At 40.5% G+C, this 13,401-nt stretch overlaps 1 protein-coding gene across 2 annotated transcripts in view; it reads left to right on the plus strand.

Annotated features, from left to right (window-relative positions):
- LOC110530181 (phospholipid phosphatase-related protein type 5-like) overlaps positions 1–13,401 on the plus strand; it is a 63,112-nt gene that overhangs the window by 16,373 nt on the left and 33,338 nt on the right. For both annotated transcript variants that reach the window (XM_021613048.3, XM_036985741.2), the window contains exons 2-3: positions 7,472–7,604; positions 12,130–12,380. In XM_021613048.3, coding sequence (XP_021468723.1) covers positions 7,472–7,604; positions 12,130–12,380 — 384 coding nt within the window. The remainder of the gene's footprint in view (positions 1–7,471; positions 7,605–12,129; positions 12,381–13,401) is intronic.

A 13,401-nucleotide genomic window follows, 5' to 3' on the forward strand; every position in this document is an offset into this window, starting at 1 on the left:
AAACAGCAGGTCTGGGACAAGGTAGCACATCCGCTGAACAGGTCAGGGTTCCATAGCCGCAGGGAGAACAGTTGAAACTGGAGCAGCAGCATGACCAGGTGGACTGGGGACAGCAAGGAGTCATCAGGCCAGGTAGTCCTGAGGCATGGTCATAGGGCTCAAGGAGAGAGAGAGAGAGAAATAACTTACATTTACACCGTATAAGATATATCTGGAGAAATACTCCAGATATAACAGACTGACCCTATCCCCCAGACACAAACTATTGCAGCATAAATACTGGAGGCTGAGACAGGAGGACACTGTGACCCCGTCCGACGATATCCCCAGACAGGGCCAAACAGGGAGTATATACCACTAGAGGGATATCTTCACTACCAACTTACTATCCTGAGACAAGGCAGAGTATAGCCCACAGAGATCTCTCCCACGACACGAACCCAAGGGGGGCGCCAACCCAGACAGGAAAGACTTAAAGGCCGAGACCGAGTCTGCATCACTCACATGGATAGGCAGACCATTCCATAAAAATGATTAGGTTTGCAAAATTCCGGGAACTTTAAATATATTCCCTGATTTTCCCAAAATCCCGGTTGGAGTACTACCTCCTCAACTATTGAAAGTTGCCAGAATTTTGCAACCCTAATCATGATTGAGCTCCATAGATCAGAATAGACTTGACTAGAGGTCAACCGATGATGATTTTTCAACACCGATACCAATTATTGGAGGACCCAAAAATGTGTAATAATGACAATTACAACAATACTGAATTAACACTTATTTTAACTTAATATAATACATAAATAAAATCAATTTAGCCTCAAATAAATAATGAAATATGTTCAATTTGGTTTAAATAATGCAAAAACAAAGTGTTGGAGAAAAAAGTAAAAGTGCAATATGTGCCATGTAAGAAAGCTAACTTTTAAGTTCCTTGCTCAGAACATGAGAACATATGAAAGCTGGTGGTTCCTTTTAATATGAATATTCCCAGGTAAGAAGTTTTAGGTTGTAGTTATTATAGGACTATTTCCCTCTATACCATTTGTATTTCATATACCTTTGACAATTGAATGTTTTTATAGGCACTTTAGTATTGCCAGTGTAACAGTATAGCTTCCATCCCTCTCCTCGCCCCTATGTGGGCTCGAACCACCCTCTAAGCAGCGTTACCCATGCAGAGCAAGGGGAACAACTACTCCAAGTCTCAGATCGAGTGACGTTTGAAACGCTATTGGCGCTCACCCCGCTAACTAGCTAGCCATTTCACATCGGTTACACCAGCCTAATCTCTGGAGTTGATAGGCTTGAAGTCATAAACAGTGCAACGCTTGAAGCATTGCAAAGAGCTGCTGGCAAAACGCACGAAAGTGCTGTTTGAATAAATGCTTACGAGCCTGCTGGTGCCTACCATCGCTCTGTCAGACTGCTCTATCAAATCATAAACTTAATTATAACACAGAAATACGAGCCTTAGGTAATTAATATGGTCGAATCCGGAAACTATCATTTCGAAAACAAAATGTTTATTCTTTCAGTGAAATACTGAACCGTTCCGTATTTTATCTAAAGGATGGCATCCCTAAGTCTAAATATTGCTGTTACAATGCACAACCTTCAATGTAATGTCATAATTACGTAATATTCTGGCAAATTAGTTCGCAATGAGCCAGGCGGCCCAAACTGTTGCATATACCCTGACTCTGCGTGCAATGAACGCAAGAGAAGTGACACAATTTCACCTGGTTAATATTGCCTGATAACCTGGATTTATTTTAGCTACAGTGCCTTGCGAAAGTATTCGGCCCCCTTGAACTTTGCGACCTTTTGCCACATTTCAGGCTTCAAACATAAAGATATAAAACTGTATTTTTTTGTGAAGAATCAACAACAAGTGGGACACAATCATGAAGTGGAACGACATTTATTGGATATTTCAAACTTTTTTAACAAATCAAAAACTGAAAAATTGGGCGTGCAAAATTATTCAGCCCCCTTAAGTTAATACTTTGTAGCGCCACCTTTTGCTGCGATTACAGCTGTAAGCTGTAACAGGCAGGCTCCTTGTGAGGCAGGTGGTTAGAGCGTTGGACTAGTTAACCGTAAGGTTGCAAGATTGAATCCCTGAGCTGACAAGGTACAAATCTGTCATTCTGCCCCTGAACAAGGCAGTTCTTAAATGTGTTCTTAACTGACTTGCCTATTTAAATAAAACTCTAAAAATAAAACTGAAAAAAATATATATAAAAAAAATTATGCGTCCAGAAATACCGATTTCCGATTGTTATGAAAACTTGAAATCGGCCCTAATTAATCTGCCATTCCGATTAATCGGTCGACCTCTAGACTTGACCATTCCCACCAAACTGGTGATCAAGTCAAAGTGACCCATTTGGGTAGAGTTTGGGACACGCAAAGCGGGAAGTAAAGGCAGCCAACAGCGTCACAGAATCCTACTATAACTTTGAGATTTTTCATTGGCTCGATAGGCTGCAAATATAGCTCGGCGCTGTCACTATACGGAAAAATGAACAAGAATCAAATAATAACCTGCTGAAGTCCTTGTAAAGCGGCCAGAGGAACATTCCCACTTATCAGGGTTGTTGACATGTGTGGGCCAAAGATGGCATGATTGCTATTATTAGTGAGCAGTGAATAAGGCTCTGGCTTGTTTGTGAACGACTACACTAAATGCTCTGTAATGTCAAAGTAAAAATAAATACAAAATAAACTAATATATCTTGATTAGGTAAGTATTCAACCCCCAGAGTCAATACATGTTAGAATCACCTTTGGTAGTTATTACAGCAGTGAGTCTTTCAAGAGATTTGCACACCTGGATTGTGCAATATTTGCGCATTATTCTTTTTAACATTCTCTTGACATGCTCTGTCAAGTTGGTTGTTGATCATTGCTAGACAGCCATGTTCAAGTCTTGCCATAGATTTTCAAGCCGATTGAAGTCAAAACTGTAACTACAGTAGGCCACTCAGGAACATTCAATGTCATCTTGGAAAGCAACTCCAGTGTATATTTGGCCTTCTGTTTTAGGTTATTGTCCTGCTGAAAGGTGAATTTATCTTCCAGTGTCTGTTGGAATGCAGATAACCAGGTTTTCTAGGATTTGCCTGTGCTTAGGTCTATTCCATTTCTTTTAATACAAAAAACGTAATCTTCCTTGCCGATGACAAGCATACACATAACATGATGCAGTCACCACCATGCTTGAAAATATGAAGAGCGGTACTCAGTGATGTGTTGTGTTCGATTTTCCCCAAATATAACACTTTGTATTCAGGACATAAATTTAATTTCTTTGCCACATTTTTTGCAGTTTTACTTTAGTGCCTTCCTTCTTTTCACTATGTCAATTAGGTTAGTATTGTGGAGAAACTACAATGTTGTTTATTCATCCTCAGTTTTCTCCTATCACAGCCATTAAACTCTGTAACTATTTTAAAGTCACCATTGGCCTCATGGTGAAATCCCTGAGAGGTTTTCTTCCTCTCCACCAAATGAGTTAGAAAAGACGCCTGTATCTTTGTAGTGTATTGATAAGTGATGTAAAGTAATGAAGTAAAAATACTTTAAAGTACTACTGACGTCGTTTTTGGGGGTATCTGTACTTTACTATTTATGTTTTTGACAACTTTTACTTTTACTTCACTACATTCCGAAAGAAAATTATGTATTTTTTTGTCCATACATTTTCCCTGACACCCAAAAGTTACATTTTGAATGCTTAGCAGGACAGAAAATGGTCAAATTCACACATGTAAGGGGTGCGTAACCGGTGGCAGGGAAGACTCAGGAGAGCAGAACTGTGTAATAGCCGGAGCAGTTTAATAGCAAAACCAAAGGCATAAAAATAACAAGATATTGGGTACAAAAACCCGTCGCGCACCAATCAACACGTGCACAAGCACTTACAATAAACAATCCCACACAAAGACATGGGGGGAGGGAACAGAGGGTTAAATACACAACAAGTGATTGAGGGAATTGAAACCAGATGTGAGGAAAAACAAGACAAAACACATGGAAAATGAAAAGTGGATCGATGATGGCTAGAAGACTGGCGACGCCGCCCGAACAAGGAGAGAACCCGACTTCGGTGGAAGTCGTGACAGCACACTTGAGAGAGTGTTCAAGAGAACATCCCTTTACTTAAATATATTTTAGCAACTACATTTACTTTTGGTACTTAAGTATATTTAACATTTTAAAAATGTACTTCTACTCAAGTAGTATTTTCCTGGGCGACATTCACTTTTAATTGTCATTTTCTATTAAGGTATCTTTACTTTTACGAAGTATGAGAATTGTGTACTTTTTCCACGAAGGGTATTGATACACCATCCAAAGTGTAATTAATAACTTCATGCTCAAAGGTATATTCAATGTTTGCCGTCTTTTTTCTTTACAAATAGGTGCCCTTCTTTATGAGGCAAAAGAGAGGAAAACCTCTCTGGTGGTTGAATCTGTGTTTGAAATTCACTGCTCGACTGAGGAACCTTACAATTATCTGTATGTGTGGGGTACAGAGATTATGTAGTCATTCAAAAATCATGTTAAACACTATTCTTGCACACAGAATGAGTCCATGCATTTTATGTCAAATGTTTGAGTGCTTCAGAACTGTACCATTATGACTTGTGAAATGTATGTTTACAGCTTACATAGTGCTGAAAATCAAAGTACTTACAAGGGATAAGCCCAGTTGGCATACTTTTCTGGTGTGACTCCATCATCATTATGTTCTTGATTGGACCAAACAAAACAAAAACATATGTGATGCATGCCAGCAAAGCCACTACACTACACAACACAACACTAAACAATACATTAATTGCACTATAACGGTGACAAATGGTGCCCACAAACTGTTATGGCTGTCCCAACAGCAGCGTCCCAACAGCAGTCCCAACACCTTACCACTGCTACACCTGGCTATCAGCAGAGCCTTGTCTGGCAGCGAAACAGTTCATTCAGCCTCATTTAATGCCTTTAAAAAAACAAAGCTGATATGGCTCACTTTCTTAAACAAATGTGGTTAATACTGACAATTGAGATGTACAAACTATGGCATAAGGGGACAGCAAGCAGATAAGAGGCAATCCGTAATTTCGATTAAGACATTAATGAGCGCGCTAGGACAGACGTAGTCAATTTAACTATTGGTTCAGCACTTTTGAAATATACAGCGACAGAATTCAGAACATGGGCCACTGAAAGCAGTGTTCTCCCTGTACACCAAGTCGGAACAGTAGGTAAAAGAAAGGGGGCATATAAGCAGACAATGAAAGCTCTTACAATATTTTATGATTACATTTCTCTAAAACAGATTATTGGCTACATTTGCACCACAAATGTGATACCTGTGCACCACAAAGTCAGAACAGTAGGTGAATTTAAGAGGGGAAAATATACCAAATTATTAGGGTGAGGCACATGGGCTACTAACAGCTTACTACACAACATACACTTAGTATTACTTTCTTACCTACATATCTCCCTGGCATATTACATAATTTATGCAGCAGCGTACAAGACATTTATGGACTCACCTTGTGCTGTGCTCACTTGCACAGGAAGGTGGTGCGCCAGTCCTTTGTGGGCAAATTTTGTCATTAAACTTTGTCATCAAAGTATGGCATTCTATGGATTTATGGTGCTTTCAAGACAACTGGGAATTTGTAAACAAGGTCGAATCATGATGACGTCAGTGATCTTCAGGTCGTAGGTCTAGAAAGAGGCCCAAGTTTGCACAATCGATTCACTTTTAGATGGTGCATTTGGCTGTTTTGGCTTCCAGAGCCAATTCACCCTTTAAACAGAACATGTAAGGTCCTTGGACTAAGGAGTAACGTTACACTTCTTTTAGTTCAATACAATACAATACAATACAACTTACAATTCCGAGTTGGCTGACCGTTCAAAACGTATTTTCCCAGTCGGAGTTCAATTTTTCCCCAGAGTTCCCAGTTGTGTTGAACTCATTGAAGTCAGATTTCCCAGGTCTGTGTTAACAGTTGTTTTGAGCGTGGCAGAAATTATGCTGGATTGACAGCATGGCCAATGTTGACTGTTTATCATTTTAAGCTTGGAATAGAGACACTTAGACCCAGAATTAGGACCACACACCCACTCCACTGAATAGCAGGCTAGTGATTGCTTTGCAATGCTTGCAGTTAGCCACTGATTCCTTCCAAACCACTCATTGTTAAGTTTGCGATTTCCAACTTGTAATGTTTATATGCAATGGTCGATGAGCACCGATACATTTTGTCTATAATTTCTCTATAATTTCTCTTCATATGACAAGAATTAAAAATGATTTGACAGTAGAATGTCAACTTGATTCATGATGATGACTGCTATCTAAGATTTTGAAAGTATGATGTTGATCAGTCCAATCAAAGCTACTGTAGATATAACGTGATTTGATGTCATTTTATCTGTGGCCAATGACCTTGAGTCTTCTTGGATGGGCACTTCTAATGCAACTCTATGGCAGCACCCAAGGGGCTTGAATTTTCACTGTGTCCCCATGAGTGACAGAACACTAAGCCAATCATGGCGCAACTAGAGAACATTACCAATCCCTGCGCTCCGTATTTTCTGCTAGCTGCCCCACCACAACAGAAAGCACTGAGCTAGGCTGAAACGCCTACATTTTGGAGCTGTCCTACTCAAGAAAGCAATAAAGAGACCATGCTTTATTAACTCAAAGATTATTATAATATATTTTTTTACATTGTTTGCAAACTGATATGTAACACTTATTAATGCCAACACTTTTTTTCCCAAATAATGTGGGGCTCAAAACAGGTAACACCAGGGAGACAGTATAATATAATCTCACTGAAATGGATTCAACTCACTGAAGTGGATTAAACACAGCATCCCTGATGCGCTGGTCTAGGTGTTGGAATAGGTAAACCTGCAGACTAAACCAGATGCCCTGTGTCACGAATGTGTCATGATCGCCAACCTACCTTGTCACATACCAAGGATTAACACTCTACCACCACAAAATGCCTATGTTTGTTTCCGGGAAATTATTGCAGACTGGGTGTCTGCACAGTGTCTTTACCTAAAGGTGCTTATCACCCCATTGAACTTTGGCAATTGGGCTAAATGGCCCAGTCAAGTCCAACAGCTGTAGTTGAACACTGGCATTACAGCTGAACCGAATCTCAGCCCAAATCAATTGAATTGTTCATTGGTGCAGTATTCTTCCGTCTTAGGTCTAAGTGTTGTACTCTATGCTTGGTTGCAGAGAGAAAACAAAATAGATGTTAATGTATGCCCTCAATAGGACATTTGGTTGATGTGGCACGAAGGCATTGCTACAGGGAAGATGGTTTAACGGGGACCATGGTGTGCATTCTTTGCCCAAAGAATTCACAATATTCAGATCCTGTTATCAGTGATTAAAGTCTCTCTCTCTCCCTCTGTATGTTAGATCACAGCCATAGAGTCGGTGTTGTTTCTGCTTCAGTATATGTCAGAGGACCTGGACAACAGGGAGAAGATCATCGTCATGGGAGACTGCTGTTACCTCAATCCTCTGGTGCGCAGGACCTTCCGCTTCCTGGGTACGTGTTTTGGCAGTAACCTACCTCCATACCACTTGCCGAATGCTTACTGTCCCCATGCAGAATGGCTGCCCAAATTCATGATGTGGTAGCAAGGACCTTCGTTGCAATGTGATGTCAAAGGTCTGCACTCAAAATAAGACAAAGATTGTTGGTATACAGTAAGTGGTGTACAGGAAATGTCTGACTCAAAATGATGAGTGATGATGAGTGATGTTTACCTATATTTAATGCAGCTAGTAAAGTACAATGTAGCAACATTTTCTAAGCTATCAGTAGTGTCAACAAAGTTAAACCTACCCACATATGCCTAGGTCTGGCTGCAGTCAAGATGGTGAATGGAGTGTTTGTCATTGCCGTGTGCTGGCTTGAAGCCATGCTCTGTGGTGTTTACCCTTGCTGTAAGAAAATAACATTTCCAAAAGCCCTAAAGAAATGAAGTGGAGCGGAATTGATTGGATAAAAGCTGTTTGAATATCTGTAATATAGTCCGTGCTATTTTTTTTGTACAGACTGAGACTGTGTTTTGGCCAGTGACAGCTTATAGGACAAGAAGCCCAATGCTAGTGTAATCAAATCAAATCAAGTGTTATTGGTCACATACACATATTTAGCAGATGTTATTGCAGGGATGCGGATGCGAACAAGTCACCTTTCGGTGAAATTCGTCGTTTTGAATCCAAAATAGGTGACCTACGTGAATCGTGCAGATCCGATGAGAAAAGTTTAGGGGGGAGAGGCTTTGGATCATTACTGGCTGTAAGCAAACGAGTGATGTGTGTTTGGAGAAATACCTGCTGTATCCAAGGCTCAGCCAGTCGTTCACATAACAACAGAATGCCGCACGCGACTGAAGAGAAGAGACAACCAATTTGATAGTTACAGAATCAGCGTGCGCTCTAGAAAGACAGCAGATAGTGCAAAGACAGTTACAGCAGTGTGTCCCCTGAACTATAACGAAGAGGTAGATGAGAAGCCTTTTAGCTAGCCAGAGAAATGTTGAGCAACATTAGCCTACTTAGCTGATCTAATAATTGAGTTTAATGTGTGAAACTTTTCTGGCTAATAAAGTCAGACAGCTAACATTAGCTAGCTAACGTTACAACATCAGATGAGCTAACGTTAGTAACTTAACCAATTCGCTACAGTATTAACTGGTATACGACTCCTTGCCGTTCCTCAAGTTATAACGCGTTAGTTGCTTTCTGGACCCTGGCAATTTGTGTGAAATGTTAACTAGCTAACTAGCTAACAAACTAACTACTATCTGTGAACTAATGTTTTCCCTCTACAGAATGCGGTTCATTTTCAGAATGAGAGAATTAGGTGAAAATGTGTAGCTGGAGTTGGGCCTGGTTTATTATGCTAGATGCTAATAGAGGTGAAAGAAATTCCATACACTAACCCTCTCAATACAGTGGATAAAAGGGGTATGCCGGGTGTACTCTCTGCCTGAAAGAGGTTATACCAACCAAGGGTATCATGCTCTGCTGGCACATTGTAGAACAGATGTCCACAGGCAGAAAGTGTACAATGTAATAATGTGCAGTGTAGCTCAAGGATATTGCTTTTTTTGTGTTGAACTTGACAGTAACACTTTTGTGTGAGTGAGGGGGGTTATTTTTGCACACATGTAGCCTTGTGCACTTGATCAATGTCTCCTATAGTGGCCACTATAATAGAGCAAACATAGAATGCCTGTTTGTTTCATTCTATTTCTACTTTAACCCTAGGATGCATAGTAAACATGGCGCCCCAAGAATGCATATGCCGGGTCAAAATGACCCGATAATGTAATATCTGTGTTTTATTTATATGTGTCTAAAATATTATCCATTTTGTGGAACATAATTATTTTGAGTGATGATTTGGACCTTTCAATAATTATTTTGTTTGAAATGCTTTTAGCCGCTCTTCAACAGTTTGATGCACATTTCAATGGTAACGTATTATGAAAATTCATTACAGCTATTGAAAATCTTCGCATATTTTTTATTACAATCAATCTTACAATCAAAGTTTCACATTCAACCTTTTAGTGTGAAGAACAAAATAAAACCACCTTTAAGACTGTTTATAATATTTCAAAACATTTATTTGAAAATCCGAAGTTCATCATCAATTTCAACGACAACACTAACAATTGTGAATTCAGAAAACATGAACACTAAAAGGAACAAAGTGACTGCTCTTTGCAGACACGTGTGTTGCACTGAGAACACCAGCAGCTGACTTTTCCATCCTTTGCGCTTGGGCAGAGCTGGCACCTCTTCCTCTTCTGGACCTGGCTGCTCTGAGTGGTGGTGGCATGGCTCTCTTGCATCACCCCACATCTTTCCATTGCCTCAGTTCTTCTGTGGAGATGGGAGAACCGTCCAGAAGAATAACCATCTCTGCAGCACTCCACCAATCAGGCCTTAAGGTAGACCTGCCAGACGGAAGCCACTCCTCAGTAAAAGGCACATGACAGCCCGCTTGGGGTTTGCCAAAAGGCACCTAAAGGACTCTCAGACCATGAGAAACAAAGATTCTCTGGTCTGATGAAGCCAAGATTGAACCCTTTGGATGGAATGTGAAGCGTCACGTCTGGAGGAAAGCTGCTCATTCACTGTGACGCAGTCGCTGGGTATGAACCTTCACAGTTCGCTGGACAAGGTCCCACACATACCGGAATGCTGCCAGGTGGTCAGTTGCCTCTCTGGACACTCTGGTCCTCTTGTCATCAAGGCAAATGATTTACTGTATGACAAATTAATACTACTACCAATATTGTTAATACATATTTCTAAAACAAAAGTCAAAGAGAATAACACACAGCTCAAAAAAAAAAAATCTTCAAAAGTGGCTTGTATTCACCTATCACCTTGGCGATCTCACTGCAGAGTTACAGGGTCAGAGAGTTAGAGGGCTAATCCTTAGGAAGACATCCTGACCATCCAAGTTAAAGTTGTTATTGAAGCAAGAAAAAAACAAAGTAAACTTCAACCCATTTGAAGTAACTCAACCATTACCAACATATTTTTCCTTTTACTGGCAGGCAAGTGAAGAAAAGCTATTTGCATATTTACCAAAGGCCCAGGGAACCTAATTTGCATATGTACCATAGGGGACCGGTAATACCCCTTTCGATACATGACTTTCACATCGTGACTTACATCGTGATTCATGCGTCCCCCAAAACCAACACTGCCTAATAAATAAAAAATAACAAATCAAATTACAGCTCTTGATAACTCCATAAAGTAAAAATAATTGTATCTCATGAGGTAATGGTAAAAACAGACTAGAGACAGGTGTCCCACATTCAAGGGCAGCGCTCTCTCCCTGACATTCACGTGGCCTGAAGCACACATAGGACTATTGATCAATTATAAACTTGTTAATGATCCGGGCACCTTTAACTGCTCTCCCAAGGCACTTGCCTTAGGAAGCCTTTCAAAGGGAGAGATATGTAATCATTCATAAACAGTTGTATATGGAATTCAGACACATAAGATTATGCAGTGTCCCGATAAGGTGAATAGGTACCTACTGAAGTTAACAATCCCAGAGCCCCTCTCTTGTAATCATTGTCAGTTTGACCTGTTGCATTGACATACAAACAGTCCCTGGGACATAAACTATGTTGGTGGAGAGAGAAATGTGCAGTTTACAGCTAATTACCTGTGATTCTACATATAGAGAAAATGTAGTTTTAAAGAGAGTTTGCTGCAATTGTAACCATTCTGTCAAATGTGCAGTTTCACAGATAATGTCCTGTATTTCTACACATTTTGCCATAGGGTGGAGAGAAATGCTTGCCATTTTTAAAATGATATCTGAGTGAGAGTGACTTAAAAAATTGACTATGATTACTACAAGTTTAGATAGCTGGGTAGATTAATTTACCAATCCAACACTTTGGCTGGCATGGGCTAATTGAGTGACTGCCAGTGACTGACATGACAATAGAAAAACAGCTGATACACAACCAAACTTCTAAATTGCACTTTGTGTATTCTACTGTTCTAACTCTCAACAGTAAGTTGAGACCTCCACTGATGCCGCATTCACATGCTAGTCGGAACTAGGAAACTCTGAAATGTCTGATTTGGTCATTTGTTGAACACGACACGTGATTAACTACAAGTTAGACATTTCAGAGTTTCCTAGTTCTGACTAGCACGTGAATGCGGCATCAGTTCCCCCCCAAAAAAACTATTCTGCCACAAGTTGCCCATCCCTGGTCTAATTAGACACTGCAGTCAAGCCTTTAACAATTTTTCATTTTCTGGAGGATTTCAAGCTGAAGGAAGACATTCAAGGTGAAGGATTCTCATCTAGACAAAGATAATCACATACTCATCATTAGTCTATGACTAATTTAACACAGTGGTTGGAGACCATCCTGTCTCTTCACTTCCTCACCTCTAACCTTTGTTGATCTCTCTCTCTCTCTCTCTCTCTCTCTCTCTCTCTCTCTCTCTCTCTCTCTCTCTCTCTCTCTCTCTCTCTCTCTCTCTCTCTCATTCCCATCTCTCTCCAGGTGTGTATGCGTTCGGACTGTTCTCCACAGACATCTTTGTAAACGCAGGCCAGGTTGTAACAGGAAACCTGTCCCCCCACTTCCTGACGGTGTGTAAGCCCAACTACACGGCCCTGGGCTGCATGCAGACCGCCCGCTTCGTCAACCAAAAGGGGGTGTGCACGGGAAACGAGGACGACATCATGCGCGCCCGCAAATCCTTCCCCTCCAAAGAGGCGGCACTCAGTGTCTACGCCGCGCTCTACACAGCGGTAAGTGTAGTACACTATTTGTAGAAGTTACTATTATGTATTATTTATTTATTACTATTCCGTATTTGTTTGTTTGTTGGTGGACTATTAGGGATGCAGGATGATATTACCACAGTTATCTATTATACAGTACATACGGTGAAGTGGGGGATCTCATGCTAACTATGCATATCTGATCCTGCCGACTACACCAAATGTACTTCTAAGGACAGTTTGAAGATGATCTACACCACTTTGTTTAAAAGGCCTATTATCCATAGTTAATTTATATTGGTGGTCCTACTTCAGAAATTTGATGTTGATAGAGAATCTTCCCCGATCTGCTCAAGCGAGGTTGTTGCTATCAAATCCAAAACGGAATTTCTGCTTATTTCAGAATGTTAATGATTGCCCATTTATTTTTATGAGACTGAGCTTAGTTTCATTGTAAGGTTTTCGGCTTTACTTCTTTGAACAGCCAAATTATGTTAAATGTGTACAACAGACATTTTTTACAATATCCTTGTGGTAACCATCTGTTTAGTTCAGATTTAGAACCAAATTGCATCCAGGTTTTCAGAAAAGTAGGCCCATGGCTTTTCACTCCGAGCCTATATTGTGCTGCTGCTGTGCTATTGAATGAAACAGTTGGATCTAGACTGAGCAGAATGCTTTGCTCTGCTCAGAATGCTGCTCCGTTGATCTTTTGGAGGGTTGCTGCTGTTGTTGGTGGTGTCTATGCTGTTGAGCACCTTGATCAAATTAGTTCTTATTGAAGAATTTCCTCTCTGAAGACGGTGCAGGGAAAAGGGTGCTCCAAAATCACTTCCCCATCCTATTCTGTTCTCCCTCCTTTCCAATTTCAGCTCAAGTGGCCCGCCCTCTAAGATTGGATGTCTCTGTTTTTCTCAAAGCGACTGATTGTATGTGAAGCCTGAGGGTAGAGGCTAGACACAGGAGTTTGGTGACATGCTTATCATTAACACTCATCCAGCATTAAGAATGTTTAGAAGACAGTATTTATATTTCTGCAATCATGTCT

The sequence above is a fragment of the Oncorhynchus mykiss genome, chromosome 8, assembly GCF_057628025.1.
Source record: "Oncorhynchus mykiss isolate SJ-2025 chromosome 8, ASM5762802v1, whole genome shotgun sequence".
NCBI classification, from domain to species: Eukaryota; Metazoa; Chordata; class Actinopteri; order Salmoniformes; family Salmonidae; genus Oncorhynchus; species Oncorhynchus mykiss.